Genomic DNA, 27500 nt, shown 5'->3' on the forward strand with positions numbered 1-27500 from the left:
AATGCAGGCGGCAGCAGGACGTTGCTTTACTGATAAGTAGCTCATAACATGTCTACGGTGGATTTTCATTAAACAAACACAGTTTGACGTTATTTAATACAATTTAATAGGACTTTTCTGTTTGGATGAATGGGCTGTCTATGGGAAGTTGCACCTACTGTAGTTAGCACCTTGCTGGCAAGATGGCAGCCGTGTGCATATAAGGACGCTACATACTAATTCCTACACGGGTTGTGTTTATAACCACGCCCCCGGGCAAGTTAAGTTTACTGAGGTTAAGGTTAGGGTTAGGTTTAGGTATAGTTTTCTTGAGGTTAAGGTTATAGGGTTAGGATTAGGTTTAGGTATAGTTTTACTGAGGTTAAGGTTAGGGTTAGGGTTAGGCTGTCAATCACAGCGACTGGCAAATCACAGCGCGTCGACTGCACAACCCGCGTATGGCTTTGGTATGTCACGACAAGGACTAACTAGACACAGGTGAACTGAAACAGACAACACAGGTGACTGGGGTTACAACAATACAGGTGAGGCAAGGCAGGGATCAGCAAACAAGGCAGACAGGAAAGCACAGAACATTACTAAAAAAAGATGTACTTGGAAAACAACAAACTACCAGAATACAAGACTGAAACAGAACAAGAATACAAGTAAAAGTCAAAAAACTAATAAACACATGCAGTCCAAGGGCAGAGGAGCGACACAGACTATTGATATTTGATATTTGCAATACTTGACACATAAAAAAAGCCTTAAAGAATCCTGGTTATTTAGCTGACTGAATAATGTATTCTCCATATAATGTTTAGGTCCAGAGTTCGAACCCCCCACTGGGATGACACTTCATGCATACCGTCCGGTATTTGTCTGGATTGTCGGCTTAGAGTGCCTTGGCTGATCATCATTTTGGAATATACTCTCACACTGTGTGTATGAAAGTGTACAGTTACAGCAGGTGCATGTTTTATTGGTTACTACTTTCCACCCCTGCCTATGAGGTCATTCTAGATTAGGATTTAGGATCACAGTTATATATCGTCTGGACACCACGTACGTGGCTCATATATTCCTGACTGCCGGGTGGCCACTGGATATTAAATGGGTATAGAGAGAATCATAGGCTAAGTAATGAGCTCTCAATGGGAAAAATATCGAATTACTAAGGAGAAAATCCAGGGAGATGAGAAGAGACAGCGCGCGACGGCGTAACAGCGTGAATCATATAACGCCAAACTGCGAAAGCCGTAGGAGAACAACTGGCCATACTGTGAGCACGCGGCCGTGAGCTGTCACGCCACGTTACAAGATCCAGGCTGCTGAGGAAAGGCGTGTGAAAAAAAACAGACGTGGAAAACACCGCCTGATTTATGATGGACTTACTGTAGCCGCGCGTGATGTCTTGCGCCTGAAAAGAGCTGACCTATAAGCTCTCAAGAACACAGTGTCACAGCTTGTAGATTTTTTGGCTAAGCACGTATATCAAGGGGGAGAGGTTGAGTGAAGTCACCTCCTGACGACCTGTAAGATGCGAGCCACTTGACCGGTCAGGCTCGGTCAAGTGCTCAGATTTCTCTCTTTTACCGCTGACTCATGCCGACTCCAAAATGCGCTGAATATTAATGAAAAGGGCAATTTCTGTCCCTCTAATGTAATATAGATATAATAGATCGACACTAAAAGGGAGTCGGTCATTTAAATGATAATTCCATTTGATTTCAAAAGCCTCTATAATCTGATTACTGCGTAGTAAAAACGGATTTCCGACGCTGGCTGTAGCGTAGGGCAGTGGTTCTCAACCAGTGGTCCGGGGACGTAAAATGAACCCAAAATGTGTTTTTTGTTTTCATTTTACAATCTCAAGAGATCAATTATTTTTTAAACCTCTGTATTACTTAATTTGCAACAAGTTTACACAATTAGAGAATGTAGAATAATTGCCTGTCATCTCTCTTAACCACATCAATACAGCATGGAATTGTGGACAAAATCTTATCCAAAATGATAACAACTTATTCAATGTTTTGGGTCTGAGTGGTGGCCCGTGGCTCAGATGCCGAATAAATGGACCTTGATATGAAAAAGGGAAACAAGGAGCAGTCTGAAACAGACGTGTTGTAGAAAGAGATACAAACAGGATGAAACAGCTCACCTCTTTCAACGCCACAACGCCCACCAGCTTGCCAATACTGGTCACATAGGCATGGCTGAGACCCAGCAACGAGAACAGAGTGTGGGTCTGAGAGAGAGAGGGAGGGAGACACAGAGAGAGAAAGAGAATTTAAAATGTATTTGATTAAAAGTACAGAACACGCACACACGCACATACACGCACGTACGCACACACACGCACGTGCACACACACACACACACACACACACACACACACACACACACACACACACACACACACACACACATATATCTTGTGTATCTTTGCGAATTCTATGCTAATATTATGGTGCCTGCCCAGCTGCAGTGTGATGACACTTAACTGGCTAGCTCCCATAAGCAGCATCCCAGCAGAATGGATGAATCACAGTCAGCGCTCACGCTCTTCTCCTGCTTTTGAACCACTTAAACGCTATGCTTCATTAGCCCCCACACTGGTCCCCCAGGGCTCCATCCAGGCCCACACATACATTCTCTCCCTGCACTCTATTCCAAATCTCTTCGTCTTCGACTTGTGACACGTAACGCTGATCGTGAATGTTAATTTGCCCCAAAACAGGGAAGGCATTTAGCCAGACGTTCTTCATCCAGAGGGACTTACAGTATAAGCATGGTGAACACATACTATCAAATGCATATATTAGAGACAGTGTAGTGCCTCAGGATTTCTAGGATCATGAACCAAAAACCTAGCATCGGTCTTCATAAAGGTTTATTCAGTGATTTCACTTAATTCAAATATCACATATTTTTTTGGTTTTGTTGTGATAATCCTCCCTACTATAGAGTGTGCTGACCATATAAGGAGTTCCTCCCTGTCCCCAGTTAACCCCTGGTGGTCAAAAAACCTTCGGTTTCATTTTTGGCTAGATGGCAAAGCCTTCATCCAATCAGGATAGAGAGGAGCCCTCCGCCAATCATGATGCATGCATGTGCACATCCTGTTACCGGGGCGGACCGGGGTTTTTTCCAAATCACTGAATGCTCCTTTAACAGTATATTAACAAAGAATAATAATTATTATTATGTACATTGCAACTACAGAAACGACTGTATAGGATTAGGATGCATGAACCTGGCATGCCATCTGTCTAAATAACATGCTATATAAATAACATTTTAACCTTTGCATAAGACTGTGTGAGCTAAGGTGAACTGTCTGAACTGAAGTGAGTCTTCAGATTACGGCTGAACATTGACAGTGAGTCTGCAGTTCTCACTGCAATGGGGAGTCAGAGTCTGGGACGTGTGGATCGCTGTCCCGGGTGTTTTAGGGAAGGTTCTAGATACCTTCATGAAGGAATAATCACATGACTCCTAATTGTGTAATTAATGGCTGCACAACATGGCGTTCGGGTGCGAGGAGCAGGGGTCAGGGGTCACCTTGTGTAGCGAAGTTCTCTCCACCAGCTGAAAGGGGGAGGGGTCTATCCGGATCTGATCCATATCCATTGGCTTGTCCAGCACCTCCTCTTCCCAGGCTTTAGTCTGCATGGGCCAATCATACGCGTGCGAGAGAGAGACAGAAAGAGAGATTGGAGGTGGGCTCGGATGGTAAACAGAGTGATTGGTTGTTATGGATCGGTATGGTTTGATCATCTGATGGCTGCAGGCTATGTGGAGATTCTATATGTGGATAAGGTCGCTTACCTCTTCTGGGGTCATGGTGGGGTCAGTCAACGCAGGAGGACTGACCTCCTGGGAAGAGAGACAGAGAGCGAGAGAGAGTGAGAGAGAGAGAGAGAGAGAGAGAGAGAGAGAGAGACACACACAGAGACAGAGACAGAGAATGGGAGAACAAGAACATAAGGCTTCAACACTGTTACAAACACACACCGACACACACTGCAATACTCTGACTCAACCCTGAGTCCATTTGCCAACAAACCCTCATCATCAGAGAGAGAGATACGGTGAAGTTAAGTGGATAATGATGTCCAAACCAGAGGGAAGAGAACATTTGTGAGAAATCATACACCGCAAGAGAACACAAACATTCTGTTGTACACACACAAAGCTAATGAGATGACAATAAGTAAAGAAAGGCGCGCATGCACACAATCGTGCACGCACGCACGCACGCACGCATGCACTCACACACACACACACACACACACACACACACACACACACACACACACACACACACACACACACACACACACACACACACACACACACACACACACACACACACACACACACACACACACAGAAGGGCTCAGCCACTGAGACGTGACAAAGATTGTCAAAGACAGAGCAACAGAGAGTCAGTCAAGAGACAGGCGGTCTGTTCAAACAGCTGTACGGGGCTTTTCTAAATGTCTGCGCCGGTGCCCCCTGGTGGTTTGATGGACGCATCCATCACGGGATGTGTCAACTCCCCATCAGAGCGACTGCCATGTCACACATATCATGTCATCGCTGCCTCCCTCCTCCCCACCGAGGAGGAGAGCCTGAGCCGAGCAGAAGAGCAGACGTCCAAGCTCGCCGTGCGTGGCGGGCGCAACGCGCCGTGAGCTTGCAGATCGGCTCTTTTTGGCGCGCAGCACCATGGGGTGACAAAGCATACAGCAAATCAGGCTTTAAGCTCCTGTCTGTCCCGCTTCAGTCATCTGATACGGCATCAGTGACGTGTTAATCCTGCTATTCATCGCGGTTAAGATAAAGGCCATACAATGCCGAATCTTGCTTCAAGGACAACGGGCTTTCGTGACATGTGACATTTTGCCCGGACACTTTTATCTCAAGTGGGCCATACGAAACCAAGGGTGCATGCTGGGATGTACAGGATGTAGAAACCTTGTATCTCACATATTTCATATTTTTATGGGTTTTTTTTTTACCCGATTTTATACTTCGCTGTAAGACAGTGTCACTCAAAAGTAGTAAAACATTTAAATAGCCAATCTACAAGCTCACACTGCCTTGCGTCGTAGCGAGTTCTCAGCTTGCAGATCTGCTACTTTCACCGCTTTTGAATCCTGGACTCCACTGCAAAATGCAAATATTATTGAATATATTGACCGTACAGCACTTTTGGAGCCAAGTATTAGCCACTATTATTACGTATTATTCATATTCACAGGTGCATAGATCTTAAAAGTCAAATATATCATGATACTGTACAGTAGGGAATATATATGACCCACACACGGTTCAAAATGCACATAAATGTACTGTACAAAAAATGTTTTACCATGGGAAGGGAAGCACTAAGAATCCTGGACTCCACTGCAAATATGAAATCCAAAAGAACACTTGTCGCGCTGAGCATTAGTCACTGTGATTAAGTATTATTCACCCTTAGACGAGTCTCTCGAATTCATGATAGGGTATTGACCCACACACACACTGGTCCAATGCACACAGGGACATGCAGAGAGTGTAAGAGAGGCAAGGGGCTGAAACCCCGTAAGAGGGCACTTTTGGATAAAAATAGCTAACATTTTCGGGGCGCAACCCAGCACTCTTTAGCTAGTGGATCTTTAGCTAGTGAAGATGCGGTGTACGACATGGCTTTCGAAATTTGTTCAACACAAAATGCTGCGTTCAAGTTCAGGAGACTTTGGGGGAAAAAGCAATTACCCTGAATGCAGACTTTTGGTATGGCATGGAAAGGAAAGGAGGGGCATGCGCATTTCTTTCACCATAGTAAATCCTGCATTCGTGGTCTGGAAAGGGCAGTTGTTTTACACTACAGACGGGTAAAAGGGCAGGGCCTGAAGCCCCCGTTGATGTCTATATGTGTGCACGTCCCTGAATGCACATAAATATACTACATCCAGAAGCATAATTTGTCCAGTGCTCACTTTTGCTCACTATTGCAAAGGGCAAACTGTGAATAAGGATGACATCCCACCATCGCCAGTTACAGCACATGGCAAATATAACTCTATCATTCTATCTGGACCCCTTATTTTCACCAAACAACAGCCTCTATGAACCATGAGTGATATGCCAGCAGAAAATGCAGCGCTTTCGAGCTTTTCAGCTTACCCAACGTTGGCTGGATTATTGCGTTGACCTGACACTGATCTTCAGGTTTCAGGTGAGGATGTGGGGTTCTGATGCCTGACAGTGAAGTTGGACCCTTTGCTGCATGTCACTTCTCCTGCTCTCTACTCTTTTCTCTGTTCTCTCCACTATTATATCTATCAAATAAAGGCCCAGAAAAGATAATGCAATGAGGCCGCCTGTGTCAGCCAAGGGCTTTTGGAATGATCCAAACCTTTTACTCCTGTTCGGTGGCTCTCTCTCCAGAGGCATAATATAACCCGTAACCTTGGCAATGATAGTGCCATCCTCGTAGCCTTTGAGCTAAACAAGGAAATAAAGCTCTAATTAGTGTCACCCTCCTCGAGCTACACAAGCAAGCAAATTGCTTGACAATGCCACACTCGGCCCACTGAGCAACGTACGGGGAATTGAACACTCAACCCTCGCTGTGTCAATGAAGTGTTTACATATAGCTATACAACAGTGGGGCAGCCATATGCCAATATCTGAATGGGCAGCGATACCGCCTGGGAATCCCAAGGTCCCCCAGTTCGCCCCCCCGGTACACCCAGTCCTTCTCAATTCCCCCCTGAGCAAGACATTAAACCCCTAACTGCTCCCAAGTTGCTGTATTAATAGCCGGCCACTGCTCTTACTAGTTAGGACGGGTAAATGCAGAGGACAATTTTTACGTATGAGCAAGTACAGTGACAAATACCACAACGTCAACTATACAGAGGACAAAAGGATTGTATAGCCACATTTACCACATGTATACTCCTTCGATGACATTCTCCCATTTCCCAAAGACAATTGGAAACATTTTGGAATGGCTGATTTGCATAATATAAGAAAGAGCGTGAGTCATAGCATAGTCATAGACAGAAGGCTCACACTTCGAGCCAAGCCGATATGAGAGCAGAATGCTAAATGTGAAGTGCCTGCCAGCGGCTATGTAACCACCACTTGGATTAGCAGCATGCTTGTACCCACTGAGTGGTGCAGGAGTGTTGAGTCTACCTGGGTGTACCCACTGAGTGGTGCAGGAGTGTTGAGTCTACCTGGGTGTACCCACTGAGTGGTGCAGGAGTGTTGAGTCTACCTGGGTGTACCCACTGAGTGGTGCAGGAGTGTTGAGTCTACCTGGGTGTACCCACTGAATGTTGCAGGAGTGTTGACCGAAAGCGTATTCATATATACTCCAGATTTAGGTGATAAGGAGACCACCGAAAACTACAACCTCATATGACGTCACGCCGCGGTGATCCGCGACATACGGTGATTAGACATACAGTACCAACAGTACCGGTGGCTCCCGACATGCGTGGCAGGTTAAAACGAACCCGTGGCAGGTTAAAGCTAACCCGTGGCAGGTTCCGACAGGTCGGACTGTTAGTACGTCGGACAAAACACATGCACCGTGACCTATAATAAGCGACTCACTGCTGCTCATCCAAACACATCTCTCTGTTTTTACTAATAACCACCGTTTCGGTGGTCACCTTATCACCTAAAACTGGAGTATGAACAGGCCTTTAGTCTACCTTGGTTTACTCACTGAGTGACGCAGGAGTGTTGAGTCTACCTGGGGTTGTACCCACACTGAGTGACACAGGAGTGTTGAGTCTACCTGGGGTTGTACCCACACTGAGTGACGCAGGAGTATTGAGTCTACCTGGGGTTGTACCCACACTGAGTGACACAGGAGTATTGAGTCTATACCTGGAGTTCAAGCTGGGCTGAAGACGAGGAGGAGAAAAGCCGCTGAAGGGTTCTTTTGACAGACGACTGCCTGCGCTTGCCTGTGTGGAGGATTAGACGTAAGACGTGGGAAAAGACAAGACGGTAAGATGAACTTCTAAACTGGTCAAATTGTAGAAGGCATGCAGAGACTTCACCTGAGCCAGTGTGATTGATAGAGGGGTCCTGTGGTTTGGGGGATGGGTTAGGCCCGTTACATTCATCCAGCACTGCTGTGGTCTGGGAGACAAACAGAAGGTTGTATATGAATTGATCATTCATAATGCATGTGCAGCCTTTATTTGCGGCGAGTGATAAAAACTCTGATACGATGGTAACCCTAGGGTAGATAACTGTTGGCAGTAGCTGTCCAATCAGTGTAGGCTAAATGACTGTGGAAGGAACTGGAACATGGCCGCCACGGTTGTTCGCATGTTATTTTCTCGCTGTCTTTGTCAATAAAGTAAGTATGCGATGAATAAAATCACACCCAGTTATTCGTTGTGGGCCTTGATAAACAACCTCGGGGCCTCGCCTACCTACTTCTCATGCATAATTTATACGTGGAATTTAATTTATAAGTCAGACTTCAGACACATATGGTTGGATAACCTCAGGCAATAAAGAATGCCTGAGAGATCATCTAATCTGAGTGGAAAGTTTCCGTCACACTATCTGGTCAGAGATATGTTCCAAACACATTGACAACTCCCGTAAAGCATGATTAGCTGTGCTCTACAGCGTGCTATGACAAGTCCGATGGTTGCCAGGCAGATAGTTATCTATAACTTTCTGTTTTTCTCATGTATTTTATTCTCATGAATTATGCATGCGTCTTTTGCAGAAGAATCTGCAGTCTGGGGAGATAGAGAAAGACCTAGACAGAGAGAGTGAGCAACAGAGAGAATATGTCCAAAAACATTTCTTGTGAGAGTATGCACAACAAAACACAAAATAACACCGACTTATGCTTGTGCGTGTGCGCACGCGTGTACATGTGCGCACGCACACACAGTGTCCAATGCATTGCAAACAATTAATCCTATGACTATGGACGATACTTAGATAATACCTGCTGAATCACTGTCAACAAAACAGACTGACGCAAGAAAAAAAACACACAGGGAAATGTCAGCCAATGCTGACCACTCATAGTCATAAACAACATCGACCCGTGAGTAATTTTATAGCGAGGGCCTTTCTCAGGTTTCACACCTTGGCTGTGCTCTGCTCTCCTCCCTCCTCGTCCACGAAGGTGAAGGACTCCCAGCCAACCGTCTCACCTTTCTCAAAGGCCCGCCTCTCCGGTGAGAGCCACCAGTCGGACAAGGCTTGGAGCTCTGTCCTCTCGATGGAGCCCAACAGGATCATAGATTCTGGGGAAGGAGGCGTTTTGTTATTGTTACGTCTATGATTAGGGGTTATTGGGTATGCAGGTTATTGGGTATTCAGATCTCGCACAGGATAAGATGCCTAAATTGTAGGGGTTCAAGCAGTGAAGCTGCAGGAACCCCATTGTTTTTATTCTCATTATTCTTTCTCTGCTAAATGTGTTGGTGCAGAACAAAGCTCACAAACAGCACTACTCTCAGACACATGACATTCACTGACCGCACGGCTTAGTAACAACTTTTTGCAGTTATCTCAAGAACGGATTGGCCACATTCGGTTGTAGGTGTGTTACGCCTACAAATAAGTGCACATTTGTGTGTGATATAAGTGAAACAGGCGCTATCCTATTTCCTGGAATTGGAAATCAAAAGTAGGTGAACGTGATTCATTGGATGTTTGTAGCATCATACAAATCTACGGAATCACTTTGTGGTGATAGTGATACTCATAGCGCCTCAACTGTGGGTTTTATCTGTCTTTATGAAATACTAGCATTATTTCGCATAACATAGCATCAACATTTGCCACTAACGTGTGTAATACAACATACAGTACCTCTGGAGTCGACCAGGGGGATTGTTTTGAGGGAGGTGTTCTCTAGAAGGAGGTTGAGCTCTCGATAGGTGGAGTGGGAAGACAGAAACTTCACCTTGCGCACCATGATGTCTTCCACAAATATGTTATACTTGCTGTGGGGAAGCAGAGAGACAATGTATCTGTCCAAAGACCATGATATTGGTGCTAAAATGGTAATGCAGACATACTGTATACCAGTGTTGTTTTCGTTGACTAATACTATGACGAAAAATGCCTGTCAACTACCTTTTTTCACTGACAAAAACTACATAAAAACGAAATAAAAACTAAGCCATGATGACTAAAATACTGACCATTTCGTCAACTTGTCATTTTACACTTGGTTGCATGCTGAAAATAGAAGATCTACAAGCTCACAACGCGCCACGCTGTGACGCCTTGTGAGCTTGTAGATCGGCTATTTTCAGAAAGTGTAAAAACAGTCATTACGATGGCATCAACGACCACCAAAATACATTTTAGTCGACTAAATCAACTGTAGATTTAGTCCTCTAAAATCTTATGATATTTAGTCGACTAAGACTAGACTAACACTAAAACATTCCAGGTGACTAAAATGTGACTGAAACTAAATGAAAACTATTGAAGAGACTATGACTAAAACTAAAATAAAAATGTGCTGCCAAAAAACAGCACTGCTGTATACTTTTACTGTGTACTGCTTATACAGGACACACGCAATCTCGGCTGTTGACCTAATGCCTGAACAAAAACATTATTCGTAAAATAAAATAATGATCCCATATAATAGGTATTTCACAAACTGTTAGTTAATGAGTTATTAATTAGTTAAATGTTTGTTTATATCGGTTAATGAATTAAAGTATTTATTATTATTGAAATAATTTGCCCAGTGCATAGCCTACATTTTGAAGGTTTTGCTACTAGCCTGAGGAAGGTCGCGAGACCGAAACGTTGCTTCTCAACTCAACTCAACTCAACTTTATTTATAAAGCACATTTAAAACAACCATAGCTGCCACAAAGTGCTGTACAGTACATAGGTAAAACAGTAAGAAAACGCATAGACTAAAAACACAGAAAGCAAAGACAACACACAAAACAAAACAAGGGAAGGAGGGTGGGGGAGGCTAGTTCAGGAACAGAGGTCTCATGCTGTGTTAAAAGCCAAAGAATAAAAGTGCGTTTTAAGCGAGGTTTTAAAAATGGCCAGAGAGGGGGCCTGCCTAATTTGCAGGGGAAGGTCGTTCCAGAGCTTGGGGGCAGCGACTGAAAAGGCTCTGTCCCCTCTAAGCTTCCGCTTCGCCCTCGGGACCTCTAGCAGCATCAGGTCAGCTGACCTGAGGGAGCGGGCAGGAGAGTAGGGGTGGAGGAGCTCGGAGAGGTATGGAGGGGCGAGACCACTTAGAGCTTTAAAAGTAAAAAGCAGAACCTTGAACTTAATTCTAAGATTCACTGGCAGCCAGTGGAGAGAGGCGAGGATGGGAGTTATATGCTCTCTCTTACGCGTGCCTGTAAGAAGTCGGGCAGCCGCGTTCTGAATTAATTGGAGCCGAGCAAGGGAGGACTGACTGGCTCCAAGGTAGAGGGCGTTACAGTAATCCAGCCGAGATGTAATAAAGGCATGGATTACTGTCTCAAGGTGCTGAGTGGTTAAAAAGGGTTTTACTTTTGCCAGTTGACGTAAATGAAAAAAGCTAGACTTCACCACTGAGCTAATTTGGCGATCTAGCTTAAAATCGTTGTCCATTTTAAAGCCTAGGTTGGAGACTGTTGGCTTCACAAACTGAGCCAGGGGGCCTAGATCAAGAGGAGGGGGGTTACCAGAACCATTTGGGGCAAACACTACCACCTCAGTTTTCTTCTCATTGAAGCTTAGAAAGCTTAGGGCCATCCAGGCTTTAATGTCGTCCAGGCAAGAGAGAAGAGCTTTAGGGTCAGCGTCTTTCTTCTTTAGGGGAACATAGATCTGACTGTCATCAGCATAGAAATGGAACGAAATGCCATGTTTTCTGAGGATGGCGGGACATGGGACACAGACAGAGGGGTCAGAGGCAGGAGCAGTGATGAGGGCCCTTGTATTTACCACCTTGTCAATGAAAAAGTGCAGGAAGTCATTACATATGTCAGCTGATTCAAAACAGACAGGCTGAGCGATATTAAGAACAGAGTCAATGGTTTGATAAAGTACACGTGGATTAAGACGGTTAGACTCAATAATATTCGCTAGGTGATCTCTTTTTGCCTCTTTGACAGTGTTCTGGTAGAAGAGCCAGGATTCCTTTAAAATCTGAGAAGAAACCTGCAACTTATCCTTCTTCCATTTACGTTCTGCTTTTCGGCACTCCTGTCTAGCTGCACGGGTTCTGTCATTAAACCAGGGCTCGGGCTTTGCCCTGGGCAGCTTGGATTTCATTGGGGCCACAGAGTCCATTATGGTCCCACACGAAGAGTTAAACCAAGAGCACAGTTCCTCTGTGGGAACAGCCGAGACAGACGGGGCACACAACTGTTCAAAGGCAGCTGAAAAGCGACTAGCAGTGCGGGGGTTAAGAGTCCGACAGAGTCTAGCAGGAGCCCTAGATCTATTCTCCGTACAAGAGAGAGCAACATCAAACAGAACAGGGCAATGATCAGAGAACGTACTATCACAGATCTCTAGGTTACGGATAGGCAGCCCATATGAGATAACGAGATCTAACGTATGCCCACGTTCATGAGTAGGACCCGACACATTCTGCACCATGTTAAACGATTCAATGAGGGTTAGGAAGTCCTTCACCATCGGTTTATCGGGGCAACATACGTGTACATTCAGATCTCCGAGAATCAACACTCGATCATAGTTGGGCAATATTCCAGCCAGGAAATTGGAGAAATCAGTCACAAAATCCTTGTTGTATTTAGGGGGTCGATAAATGAGTGCGCACAAAACAGGCTCAATACGACCCACCTCAAACATAGTCACCTCAAAGCTGGAGAAAGAAGCAGAGCATTGCTTGCATTTAATATCATCCTTATAGATGACCGCTGTTCCCCCACCCTGCCTGCCCGAGGGCCGCGGGGAGTTGAAATAGGAACAGCCGGCCGGCAACAGTTCAACGAGGGCGCTGCACTCACCCGCCGCCATCCACGTCTCTGTCACACAGAGGAGATCCAGGGCGCGGGAGCTGAAGAAATCCCTCAGGATAAAAGTTTTATTTGTCAGCGATCTGGCATTCACCAGGCCAATCCTGACAAGGGCTGGAGCCTTTGATCCGGAGGAGCTAGGATCGCGAGGCAGCGACCGCAGGTTGCGGGGATTCACCCCACGTCTCAAGAGCCGAGGAGCGCAGGGGCGGCAGGGCTGGAATAGCACCTCCAGGCTAGCAACAGACACCCGCTCAATAAATGCTCTGAACCTAGCAAGTGGCGGTGTGCGGGTGTCCCTCCTTTCTTCTACATTGTATGCCTCGTCATCATCACACCTGCTCCAAATTACCATCACCATTAGTCATCTCTCTAGAAGGTTTTGCTACTGAAATTATCCATTATTTATATGGAGAAATCCCATCATTTAACATGCATCTCAATGGGGGAGAAGGACAGCTTGCTGCTAACTCCTCGCTGCTAATGTGCCTATTGGACAAGGACGGGTTGGGGAGGGACTTAGCAAAGGGCTAATTGGCATGATGCACTGCACTGCATCGTTCATCAGCTATCAACAAATAATTGAATTACCTATTCACAAGGCATCTTTTTATTTGACTAACCAACAATTAAAATAAAATTTCACACGTTTGTAAATGAACTATTAACTATCTTTTAAGGGATATATAGTTATTCAAAAGTGCGATCCATTATTCTAATATAATCTATAATTGGCCATGTTTGGCGGAGCGGAGCCGGGGAGGGAGGGTGATCTCTATCGTGGTGTTAGTGACTCATACATGCTGGGGCCGTGCCTGTCATGAGGGGGGTTCTGAACAGGACTCATACAGGCTGGGGCCGTGCCTCACTATAGCAGGTGAGAACGAGCAGTGCAAATTCTGGCTCCGAGATGTAGTGGAGTAGAAGTAAAAGTACTGGAAATTGGAAATACTCAAGTAAAGTACAAATACCTCAAAACTGCACTTAAGTACAGTACTTACTGTAAGTAAAAGTACTTACTTACTTTCCACCACTGAGAACCAGTAGGGTATACAATAGCAGTGGCAACACAGAAAAGTGTGGGGTCGTTTATGTGGCATAACAACCACGTAAATTGGTGAAAAAAGCGGCAAAAATGATTGGCACATCAACAATAAAGAAAAATACATAATTATCCTGTAGTAGGCTGCCTGGTTTGCGTCACTATTATGACCTCTCACTCACACCATTTATTTGTGAGTACAGACAATGTGGTTGTTGTTTGTTATAACACGTACTCCTAATGAAACTCATTACACTGCATGCCAACCTCTCTCCTCTACTCTGGGCCATGAGAGAATGGCACGCCTCGTCCCTGCACTCTGACTCACAGCTAACGGATAGGCCAGTGTGAGCCTCGCCTGCAGCCAGTAGTCATTGGGAGCTTTTTTTGGAGCTTAGACTGATCTCTTTTGGCTGCACCTGACTAGACTGCTGAGCAGTAATCAAGGTGGGATATAAAACTAGTGTCTGTGTCACTATAGCACTATAGAGGCAGGTGTAAGGAATAGAAAGCCTCAGGGATGCACCGAAAGGGAAAGTCTTGGCCGAAACCGAATACCGAATATAGGAAACAGTTAGCCGAAAACCGAATACCGAATATACGAATATGATTAATATTCTTTTTTTCCTACCATTGCTGTCATGGCCGTACCTTAAAGCTACCTGATTTATGGCAAAGGGAATGGTTATGGCAAAACTTAACTTTAATAATAATCACTATTATGGGTCCATAAAACCTTTTATTCTGCTCTTTTGAATGCATTAATTGCATACACTATTCGGTGATATATTTCCTGCCTATTCGGGCCGAAACCGAATAGGCCGAAAATGCATTTTTAGCCATTTTCTGCCGAATATTTTCACTAGAAAGAGGAACATCCTCTCATGCATAATATTACTCTAGCCATATGTTTCTCTCTCTGGTAGTTGACCGCCAAGTGTGACACCAGGCAAAACTGCCCTTGAGTGACAGCCACAACTGATTATCAATATTAGTTAGCACCTTTGACCCTGAACATACAGCAATATTTGTGTTTTTGCTACATTCACAATCAGTCTATATTACATAATATCAGTCAAGTCAAGTAACAGTTGCCGTTCGGGATTTAGAAGATATTTGTAGAATTGGCCTCAAGTCTTAATGGCTTTTAACCCATTCAGGCCTGACGTTGAACACCAAAAGGGGTTCCCGCCCAAAATGGGTTTAATTAAGCAATATTACACGAGAGGGTGTTGTTTAACGTGATTATTGCCACGACAGTGATGCGGTCAGGAACGAGACGAAGTCAAGTTCCGCAAGCATCACTGAAGTGTAATATTGCAATTCTACAACAGTTACCCTTAAAACTAAGAAAATCGCTGAAAAAATATGTTTGTTTAATGACAGATGTAGTCCCTATACGACCACAAATGTCCCAAGAAACTAGCTAGCCTAGCCCACCGAGTTTGCTAGCGCTCTGGGAGAACAGAGCAGCTGAATTCTTTGTTTTGATTAGGTGGTGCACGGTGCTGGTTTAACCCACGGCTAGAAGCCGTTTCAACCAATCAGATTGCTTTCTCGAAAAACGTCCTGTTGTAGAATGGGTCTTAACAGATAACAGATAATAACCTGATGTGTCCGAGGGCCATCTCGGGCAGGTAGGGCAGCTTCTTGATCTGTATGATGGAGTCGTAGAGGGACGGCTGCAGGCCCTGGGCCACCATGTTGGCCAGGATCACGGCCACCATCATGGGCAGGATGTGAGAGATCTGACCCGTCAGCTCGAAGCAGATGACCGCCGTCGACACCGTGTGTGTGACCGCTCCGGTCATGGCCGCGGCTCCTGAGCATGACGGATTGTCCATGTTATCACTGTAGTCTCACATAGTATAATGCTAGTGTCAACCTCAACCTGTACTGTATATGTTGTGCTCATGAGGTTACTGCCCTGAAATAATTGGGCCCTGAAATGATTGGCAAAACTCTGAGATTTTAATGATAATATATGACGTTTAAATAAATACAAAAATTATGTAGAAATAATTTCTTGGTATTTTTTTCTTTAAAACCATGGAGGGAGGGAGGGAGGACAAAGACAAAATCAGATTCCGATAAATAGGATCTTAACACGCCAGCTGGTTACGATGGGTGGGCCGCAATTGCTTTCAATATTTTCAAGTGGGCCCTGATCCAGAAACACGTTGAGAATCACATGGTATAATGTGAGTAATGCATGTACTGTAATATGTATGCAATGCATATTCCATCAAGCTGCACTGAGGCCGATGTGCAGTGTTCCACATTCATGGTGCTGGCCGTCATCATCAATCATTAAAACTGTAATCTGTTCGACTGTAATAATACAATGACCCCTAAAATGAAATTGAGTTGAGTAGATTTTCAGAGGAAAAAGGGAGCATGTAGAGTAGATGGTAAAGGAGACCCAGACTGACCAATGACAGCATAACCTCCAGGGAGAATGCGGTAAACTATCCCATCAAACAGGATCCCGTTTGGGAAGAGAGTGGCCATGATCTCCCCTACCAGACGGCCGAAGGCTGCACCTAGAGAGGACACATGGAGGACACTCTGCTTTAAGACCTACACATTTCATTGTGTACGTATTATATAGTTCATAACTTTGAATCCTTATCCGAGTGTATCAGATTTTGATTTTGGGTAGCCGAAAACAAAACAAAAAAAAACTGGATTGGCATCACTTATAATCTGAACTGTCTTTGACAATATAATTATCTCAGAAAACCTTATGTTAATAAGAAATTTAAGTTTGATTAATCAAATAACATCTTTAACACCTAAAATCCAAATCTGATCCAGGGATTAAAAGTGTTTTAACTCTTGGGTCCTGGCGGGTATTGGTCTTTCCTGGGTTTATCTAACGAGGCCTGGCATATCAGCCCGAGCCACATGGCGAGAAAGATACTCCAGTGTTTCCTCAGCTGTGAATTCTACTTCACCGCCGACAACAAGCCTGTTTGGCCTGTTCGGCCAGGCTTTTGGCAGCGAGGCTGCTCGCAGGGACTGTTCGGCACTTTAGCTTGAGCTGATTGGTGCCGTTGTATCAGCTAATATCCTTTATCCCTTTTTCCCTCCCCTTAGGGCGAATAAAGGCTGGCTTGTGTCATAAATATGTATTATTTTAGTTCCAACAATCAGTAATAACAAAGAATTATGGTGTAGTTAAAATAGCCACCTTGCATATAGCATATAGCCTATAGCATATAGCCTATAACATGCTCTTACTATTCTGACATTTCCAATATTAATAGTATATATACCAATAGTATAGTATTCTGACATTTCCATTTACCTGACTGAGATCAGGGCACCTGATGTCAGTCAGCTTGATTGCGCTTGGAAGGTAACCAACTATCATATACCGGTAATGACTGAAGAGTTTCAGCTGGGAAGGATTCAGAGCATGGCATCATCATGACTCCATAGCATGAGTCAGTGGAACACACCGAAGCAGAACGTGAGAGACACAGTGTGTTTGTGAGTGAGAGAATGCTTGCCTTGCTGGCAAACAGCCTGGGATCCGCTCCTCATTCAGACGGAGTATTTGTCCGACAACGTGGCTTCGCGTGCGTTTAGGGTAAGGGTTAGTAGTAATAGGGCGAGTCGGACCAACGCAATAATGACGGAATAATGACGCTGACACCTAAACACAATTAATAATTTAGGCATTTAACAGACACTCGAGTCTTAATCCAGAGGGTTAATCATGTTGACATTAAAGCTAAACCATTGGTGGAAAATGTACTCAAATGTTTTACTTAAGTAAAAGTATCAATACTGCAATATAGAAACGTTCTGTGACTTTCCATGCACCGCTGACCTAACCATCTCTATCGTAAGGTATAATACATAGGCTACTGTTGTCATTTTGTTACCCCAAATCAGTGAAATGGCTGGCAACATTTTACCTGTGATTAGAGCAAGTTGATGATTGCAGTGATTAGACATGATTAATGGTGTAATGGCGTGATTAATTATCATCACGTATCATTACTGTGATTAATGACTACAACAAAGACAATCGAAGCTGATGTTCTGAACGCATCTCCTATACCAAGGGTATGATTTATAAAAATCACACCCGTGTGAAGTGAGGGGCGCTAATATATGTTGATTAGGTGATGTAAAGGTGATGTAAAACAAACGGTGCCAACGCAAACATTAAATGCCATTAACAATAAAGAGACAATATGACGTAAATATTCCCTTCATTGTCAATGGCGTTTTTAAAACAAACATTAAACCTGTGTATAGGATGGGCTAGCAGCCCTGAAAAATAAATCAAGTGAAGTGAGGGGTGCCCATTGTGGCTGCCATACGATTCACTGCCACTACATACGTTACGAGACATGAATGCAGTTTGTCATTGTATAGAAAACTATGTATTTATATTGGCCAATAACATCACGTCGTCACATATTGCTCTAAACAAACGTCCATAGACTTGGCTGCCATATGACGTAATTTCAAAAGCCACGCATTGGAGGGGCTATAGTGCCCCTAAAAACCAATACAAAAATGTACAAGTCGATCTACAAGCTGTGAGATTGTAGATATTTGTGAGGGGCCCGAAACAGCTATAGTGTAGATTCTGTCTTAACACAAACATTTAAATGCCATTGACAATGAATAGAGAATTACGTCATATGTGTCTGAGCAAATCGGCTGTCTGCATGTCGGTGGCCACCCTCGGCCAATTCTTGACGATGATGTACGACGATTAGAGCGCCCCTCACTTCACACAGGTGTGATTTTTAAATAGAAAAATATATAAATATAAATCTTGAAAAAAATGTCAATGTGGTTGATATGCATTTTATATTTAAATTGTGATATTACCAAACAGTATTAGACCAGTCCACATTTCCCAAAAGGAACTGCATCAGTCTGATCAGAAGGATCAAACACATCCCCACGGGCTGTAGAAATGAAAGCAGCCGGCCAGTCACAAACCAAAGCCCTGCTCCTACCTAATATGAAGACGGGCATGAAGGCACCAGAGGGAATGGGCATTGTGGTGGAAATGGCAGACATCCAGAACTACAGAGAAAAACAACAGGAAGGTATCATCAAGAGAGAGAGACGCTACACCTGCTACCCCCCCCCCCCCCCCAACCCCGGGCACAATCCTCAGCTACCTCCAAATAATCAGCCAAGTTCGATCGAAAAAAGATGAATCCATTTTGACCTGGGAACGATTCTACTAAATCCTGACAGTTTTCTGAAAAACCCAATGTTTATATGTCAGTGGTTCTTAAACATTTTCATGTCAAGGACAAGATTATATGTAATTGGCCGCCGACCCCCATCTGAAAATATATTGTTCCAGGGACCCAAAGTGAACCCAGAGAAGCAAAGTGAGTTAAAAAACGTTCGCTCTGAAAGAATATATATTTAAATCTTTCATACTGTAGTGCGGCACTCGCTTGTAGATCTATTTTTCAATAGCTAAAGCACGGTATAACAGTACAGAATGGATTCAAACTGTCCAAGTTATCGCTGTGACAAGCGCTGGCGATTGCGACACACCCACCACGCCGCAGCATGGGTGTAAAATAATAGGCCGTTCTCCTTGCCAAAGGGGGTATTATGTGTCTATGTTTTTATGTGGTGCCATGTAGCAATTTCAGCTCATCAGCACTTTCCAGGGTATGTCAGACATAAAAAATACAACCACAGTTAGCCACTTCTATACCCTACATGTTTCCTTGACCAGGGTTCCCATGGCTCTAATCGTGGGAAGCTTAATTTCTCCCTATACGCACCAAATCCCTTCAAAGAAAATAGCAGATCAAAAACTTGTAGATCTTTTATATCCTTTACTACCTGTTTATTTTATTTTATTGTTGTTTTTTTGTTGTTGTTGTCTTGTTTTGTGATGGAACCGGGGAGGGTGGGGTATATGTGGGGTTGTTTGTCTACAAAAATTGAAAATCTTATAAATAAAGTTATAAAAATAAATAAAAACTTGTAGATCTGCTCTTTTCACCGAATGTTCGCTTATGATGACATGCACGATATAAGGATGCGTGGGTTCGTGTTAACCAAATAATTACAGTCTTGTTTTGACCATCCTTGCCTCTCAGTCGCTGTTTAGACTTTAGACCCTATCCCCACCTGTCGCATGCACGTCATGCCAAGTCCTCTCTACTTGGCTTGTGCAACCTTGGATATTGCGATAAACTATTACATATTGAATTTGTGCTGACAGACCCTCATGCACAGGTTATATATCATTGCTGTCAGACCATCATAACATAGGGACACCAGGTTCAAAGTGGTACAAGCCTGTCTGTGGGTTTTACGGACGGGTTTAGAGCTAAATACAATGTAATGCAACATTGGATCCATTGGAACACAGGACATTTGGACATGCAAGGTTTCCACCTGACAGAAACAACATGAGAAATGCTCTGTCCTCGATCTACTGTGAGAGCAGCTATATTACTAACCAATACTAAATGGATGGATTATAGGTGTGCTAAATATCATCCAATGATAGGTGTTAACGACATGGGTGGCTGAAACAAACTATGTAACATTAGCATTAACTAAGGGACTGAAATGGAAATAAGCCGTTGGCTTTCTTGCAGTGATGTATAACTATGTGCATTTTTCTGTACATGTAAACATTGTCAATAAACATATATCAAACAGCAACTGTACTGCGTCGACATTCCCCTAATGAACACTGTATTGTGTTTGTTCTATTCAGGACCCTAGAGGCTCATTCATGTGTGTCTCTAATGGGGATCTTTCAATAAACATAATACGTGAAAGTCAAACCACCACAGAAAGCAAGAGTGTACGTATATACAGTATACCTTCATGACGAAGAAGAGTAAGAGGATGACGAAGACACTGACGTGGGGGTGTATCCACGCCGAGGATCGCCCCAGCCCAGGAGGAGTCGAGTCCGACAGTTTGGTCCAGGTGAAATTATCGAAGAGGGAGTTGATGCACTCTCTGGGCATGAGCTGACAGGCGGACAGACAGACAGACAGACAGACAATGCATTACATTGTAAGGTATGGGTGTGTACTCATAAATTCAACGTGTTGTTTTGATTGTGTCGTAGGCAAAGCAATCTAAACGTAAGCTGATCATGTTCCTGATATTGTGTAAAATAATAAAATAGCTGACTACTGTTTTAATTAGGTAAACAGCAATCTGTTAAAAGATTACTTTTTTTTTACCATAATGTAAACTTCATCCATTCTTACTATAACCACTGATTATTTTCTGGTCAATTTACAGATGGATATAAATTATATTTAATAATGTGTGGGGTGTTTTTTTTTAAATACCTCTCCAGCCATGAACTGACCGAACCCAGGAGGAAATGTGAGGGTTGCGATGACCAGCGTCACGAAACCTGGATAGATCAATCGACTGCAGGGTGGACGCACGCACGCACGCACACACACACACACACACACACACACACACACACACACACACACACACACACACACACACACACACACACACACACACACACACACACACACACACACACACACACACACACACACACACACACACACACACACACACACACACACACACACACACACACACAGGCACCCTTAATATGGAACAGCCTCCATTATCGGAAGCCAACCGACATTGCTGCACTGGAGCAGGTAATTGATGCTGGTAATAGAAGTGAACAGTGGCTCGGTGTGGTTGTATCAACACAGATAGTGCAGCTTCAGCTTCATGCCTCTCTCTTAATGGCCGAGACTAATGTAGCCTGACTGCCAGGGTCTCTCAGGATATAAGTGAATGTCCCCATTGAGAGAAAGGGATGTGACTGGAGGGTTGTTATACTGGCCAGGGCACTGTTGTCGTGTGTGCGGAGCCAAGGCCACATGCATTAGCAGGGATTGGATGCTAGTGCAGAGGGGCGTTCTGGGGGACACGGTCTGGTCGCGGAATCATGAAGCTTGACGTCACATTCATCTTGAGATGAAGTTTGCAGTGCGCCGCGGCGGTCATTTGTGTGTGGCTGTGTGCTGTACATTTTGTCTGTGGTAAATGTCCTCTGTGGGACATAAAGAGAGGGACATTTTGCCATTTTAAGGTTTATCTTTATGGTAAGTTTAACTTTAGAATTAAGGTTATCAATACTGTATGTGACATTGTGCATGCATATAGACAAATGTACTGTATTTCTCAGGCCCAGATCAGAGCCAAGAGCAGAAGCAAAATTCAGGAAACCATGTTTAAATTGACGTGGACTTTACTTGGCAAATGATAACTCGGTTACACCAATTACAGGGAAAAACAACAAACTAAAACACAACTGAACTCATGAATGTCTAACATACAAACTAAAGCGAGCACTGACAAACGTAAATGAACAGACGTGGTATAAATAGCCTCTGGAGGTCGTTACTCGTTAGGATGATCAGGCACAGGTTAGCTTGAACAGGTGAATCCACTGAGAGAATCAAGGCTCTGGAGAGCCTTTCAACCAGTGGTCCAGGGACCACAAGTGGTCCTTGACATGGTTCCAGGTGGTCCCCATGCAGCTAAATGATGGAGAGTTGGTAACCAAATGGACCATTATTACCATGCCATATATTTCTATATGAAACTATAGGTTACAAAACGTAACCCCGTATTTCTTAAGTAATATGAGCAACGTGACTCGCTTATGGGCGCTTTCCCATAAGCGAGTCAACTTCGTGAGTATTAACTTCAAATAACCTTCCTCGTGCCCTGTTGATATTAACGTCCTGTACTTGCTTGGCATTTAGCTCCATATCTCTGGAGCACATCGCTAATACTAGAAAAGTCACTAAATAGAAGACCAGGCCTGTCCTGGATATTACAAAGTAATGTCATTCCAGGAGGTAGTGTGACGGTGACTGTGTGTGTGTCTGTGTCTGTGTCTCTGTGTGTGTGTGTGTGTGTGTGTGTGTGTGTGTGTGTGTGTGTGTGTGTGTGTGTGTGTGTGTGTGTGTGTGTGTGTGTGTGTATCTCACTGCTTGGTGAGGAAGCGTGTGAGCGCAGTGGGTCTCCTCATGAACAGAACCACTTGTCTGTTCAGGTAGACAAAGAACGCACCCAGGAACCCACATGAGATCCTGAAACACACACACAGTAAACATGTTACAAACACAGACGCACTGCTGGTATATACACACAGGTATGCAGGTTCACAAAATGCACAAAAATGCTCGAGTGCACACACACACACACACACACACACACACACACACACACACACACACACACGTCACTCTGTAATCCCCTCTCTCCCTGGTTTATCACATCCATTCCATACCCAATTATAGCAAACGCCGGCAGCTCCTGGAGGTCAAAGGGGAAGTCCATGCGGAAGTTGGTTTTGAAGAGTGCTGTGATTGTGACTGCATGGGAGAGACAGCCAAAAACAACTACGTCACCAATAACATCACATTGTGACTGCATGGGAGAGACCTTTTTTTTTAACCTTTATTTAACCAGTAAAAACCACATTGAGACTGAAGTCTGATATAAGTAACACAGCTCTGCCAGTAACAATAAATACAAGACAATAACAGGACAAACATGCAAGGCTCATAAATACAGTACCCACTACCGAAGAAGCTCAGAGGGAGAACAGGAACATCTAATAACGCAACCAATAAAGGCTAATATATAAAAAGACTAAGCAACGGAATTTGCTAACAAACAAAAGAAGCAAAAGAACCAACATTTGCTATACGTCAAAGCAGGAGCAATGTTTGAGAAGTGTGCCCATGGCAATCCTTTTAAAGCTCACTAAGGGAATGACAGAAGCCAGTTTGAGTCTGGTCTGTAGGTCATTCCAAGACCAGGGTCCAAAAAAAAAAGCTTTTTTTTCCCCAGCCTCAGATTTTATTGGGGGCACGACATAGCGCAGCCAAGCCTTTGGTCTGAGGTTGAGAGAGTTTTGGACAAGTTCAAATTCAGAACAAATCTAAAGTGGGAGACTACCAAGAAAAGTGAGAATATACCAACGTAGCGACCTGCGAGACGTTAAAAAGTACCAACCCACTAGGGCGTACAGATGATGAGTCCTATAGGGGGAGTTGGTTATGAACCTCAATGCAGCATGAAACAAGGAGTCAAGTTTGCTCACAGTTGAGGAACTAGCAAAACGGTAGACGGTACCGCCCAAAATCGACCTGCGACAGGAAGAGGCCTGTGACCAGCTTTTTGCGAGAAGCATTAGAAATGCAGGACTTCATTCTAGAAGAAACTCAGCAATCCAATCACCAATCACATCACATGGCCAATAGCCATAGCCTGCTTGGTTTGTGCGTCTGTGTGTTCTACTTAAGTAAAAGTATCAATACTGCGATGTAGAACTACTCCGTTACAAGTAAAAGTAATTCAAAATGTACAAGACACCGCAAAATAAGTCTAAACCTGGCTTAACGATAAGCAAGCCAGCTTCACATGCACAGGGCATCGTGTGCATAGACTCTTCCCTGCTATCAGTCTACTGCTGTTTCAGCGCTTATGGAGCAGGTTTTGAACATTATTCTCTGCATGATGGGATTGGCAAGTTCTGTATATTTTGATGCTGTTGCACCACAACATCCTGTCAATTTAACTCCGAGAGAGCAACATTTTCTGCAGTGTACAGTAGTTGTATACTGTATGGCTGTACTGGATTTTTTAAATCCCAGTTATGAAATACAACATACAATATCCTGAGTCTTGTACAAATCATCATCACCTTGTGACAATGTTGTTTTTTTTTGCAACACTCATAATTTGTATTAAATAAAGTACTGCTGGCTGGCTTATACAGCCCAGCACATTTTGGATCTTATCTGGCTTATACAGCCCCAAATGATGACATTAAAGGGATAGTTCAGATTTCTTTAACTTAAGCTGCATGAAATACTTGCCATAAAGATAGTGGTTGCATTGCAACTGTATTAATTAATTGATTTCCCGAGTACCATGGTGGGAGTTGTGCTCTGGTTTTGGTGAATATTAAGTAGTTCCAGTCATTTTGTGGGGGGCACAGGGGGTCACGCATTAAAAGTAAATGAATCCACAAAACTAACGTAATTTGTATTTCCTTCATTTTTGACCCCTCTATCACACAGAACTATATGTTTTTTGTGTCCATATCACTACGCCCACAAAATTGTTCCATGTGATAGAGGGGTCAAAGTTGAACGAAAGTTGCTAATATTTTCAAAATAGGTCAACAATACAAATTACGTTATTTTTGTGAATTAATTTACTTTTACTGTGTGGCCCCCTGTGGCCCCCACAGAATGACCGGAACTACTTAATATTGACCAAAACCAGAGCAGAACTCCCACCACGGCAATCAATGAATACAGTTGCAACCGCTATATTAAGGGGAAGTATTTCATACAGCTTAAGTTCCAACTAACAACGAACCGTCATGTATCGAATCCTGAAATGACACAGTTTTGGACATAATGAGGTTTCCACCCGAGAGAGACGATGTACTGTTAGATCAGCTCTCCTTTTGACAACCCTTAGTTTGTGTGTATACTTGCTTGTTGCTCTTGTGTATGTGTGTCATATATACACGTGAGTTTGTCTGTATGTGCATATGTTTTCAGCGTCTTTCATAGCAGCCGTTGGTCTGTGTACTGTATGTGTGTGTGTGTGTGTGTGTGTGTGTGTGTGTGTGTGTGTGTGTGTGTTTGTGTGTGTTTGTGTGTGCGTGCATGCACGTGATGGGCGTGCATGCACGTGTGTATGTGCCTCACCAGCATCCTTGTTCCAAACAGAGAGCACCCTGAATATGAAAGCGCTGAACGTGGCAGCGAAATAACCTCGCCAGTAATTCCTCACCGCGAAGTAGGTAGACGTGACCTCAATGCTGAACAACACTCCTGGTGAGAGAGAGAGACAGAGAGAGAGACAGAGAGAGAGAGAGACAGAGAGAGAGAGAGAGAGAGAGAGAGGGAGAGAAAAGAAAGGATGAGGGAGAGTGGGAGAGAGTGACAAGAGAGACATTGAGAAAGAGTTATGGGGAAAAAGATGGAGAGAGATAGGAATGGAGCGAGAGAAAGAAAGAGAGAGATATAGATGGAGAGAGAGGCGTTGGGAGATATTAAAAAGGAGGAGGAGGGAAGAGAGAAAATGAAATAAAAGATTGAAAAGTAAAACAGTCGAGATTAGAGGGATTGAGAGGGGTGAAAGGAGGACGAGGGAGAGATAAGAAGCGCAGAGAGAGAGAGAGAGAGAGAGAGAGAGAGAGAGAGAGAGAGAGAGAGAGAGAGAGAGAGAGAGAGAGAGAGAACAGTGTGTGGGAGTTTTTACAAGATGATGAAAGGAAAAGAGGACAGGGAAGATATTGGGAGAGAGAGGGAGGGAGAGACAGAAGCGAGAGAGAAGAAAGTGAAAGATTTGCAGCAGGAGGAAAAGAGAGTGATATAATTTAGATGAGACAACGAGAGAGAAGGAAGGATGGAGGAAGCAATGGACATAAGTTAATGATGGGAAGGGGGCGGTGGAATAGTGAGAGTGCAAAAAGAAGGAGAAAGCAGGGCACTGAGAAAGATGGGGTGAGAGAGAAAGAGATGAGTTAAGGAAGCAGAATTTATCCATAAACTCTTCAAGCTAAGGGTGTAATACACAACAGGAGTGCACGCACGCACGCACGCACGCACACACACACACACACACACACACACACACACACACACACATGCACACGCGCGCACGCACACACACAAATAGCAAATAAACATCACAGCTTGCAAGAAGCCGTAGAGGATGAAACATTTACTGCGAGCTAAGCGGCGAGGCCACTGTATCTGCTATCCCTTTGGGTTCATTCTTTGCACGTCGCGTCGCGCACAAGCAACCGAGTGTAAATCAGGCCCGTGTCAAAAACAGCTGGTGATTTACCCCTCTACTCGGAGAAGGAGGAAGGAGCAGCGGCGCGGGCTGCTGAGGAACGTAGGTGTGCACCGGGAGGAGCACAAAATAGCACGGAGATGTCAGCTGTGCCTGCGCTACATTATAATTAATGGTGCTCTGGCCTGCGTGCGTGCGTGCGTGCCTGCCCTGGTTCACGCCCACACATCTAAGACTATAGCAGGATTGACTGCATGGGCAGAACTCAGCTCACCCACCTCAAGTACCGCTATACATGCACTGTATACAATGCTGCAGGGAATTCTGGGAGCCTGAACAGAGTATATGTGTGTTTGTGTGTGTGTGTGTGTGTGTGTGTGTGTGTGTGTGTGTGTGTGTGTGTGTGTGTATGTGTGTGTGTGTGTGTGTGCGTGCGTGCGTGCGTGCGTGCACGCGTGCGTGTGTGTGTGTGTGTGTGCGTGCGCGTCTATTTAGAAAATCTTTGAAAACTCTTCTAAAATTTGTGCAGCAATAGATATGAAACATTATGAAATAAACATAACATTTCCGTATAATTCGTGTATAATGACGTGCCCAAAATAGGGACGTCAGGTTTAATGTAT

The 27500-nt window shown here is 44.1% G+C and overlaps 1 protein-coding gene across 3 annotated transcripts in view; it reads right to left on the reverse strand.

The window, feature by feature from the left end:
• clcn1b (chloride channel, voltage-sensitive 1b) overlaps positions 1–27500 on the reverse strand; it is a 68492-nt gene that overhangs the window by 2111 nt on the left and 38881 nt on the right. For all 3 annotated transcript variants that reach the window (XM_080768122.1, XM_080768120.1, XM_080768121.1), the window contains exons 8-22: positions 25782–25907; positions 23339–23423; positions 23037–23138; positions 21351–21435; positions 20868–21020; positions 19014–19083; positions 16458–16568; positions 15634–15847; positions 9853–9986; positions 9121–9281; positions 8064–8145; positions 7888–7967; positions 3817–3864; positions 3550–3654; positions 2147–2233 (exon numbers count right to left, since the gene is read on the reverse strand). In XM_080768122.1, coding sequence (XP_080624248.1) covers positions 2147–2233; positions 3550–3654; positions 3817–3864; positions 7888–7967; positions 8064–8145; positions 9121–9281; positions 9853–9986; positions 15634–15847; positions 16458–16568; positions 19014–19083; positions 20868–21020; positions 21351–21435; positions 23037–23138; positions 23339–23423; positions 25782–25907 — 1643 coding nt within the window. The remainder of the gene's footprint in view (positions 1–2146; positions 2234–3549; positions 3655–3816; positions 3865–7887; positions 7968–8063; positions 8146–9120; positions 9282–9852; positions 9987–15633; positions 15848–16457; positions 16569–19013; positions 19084–20867; positions 21021–21350; positions 21436–23036; positions 23139–23338; positions 23424–25781; positions 25908–27500) is intronic.

Source organism: Protomyctophum bolini, assembly GCF_963924005.1.
Source record: "Protomyctophum bolini genome assembly, chromosome: 7".
NCBI classification, from domain to species: domain Eukaryota; kingdom Metazoa; phylum Chordata; class Actinopteri; order Myctophiformes; family Myctophidae; genus Protomyctophum; species Protomyctophum bolini.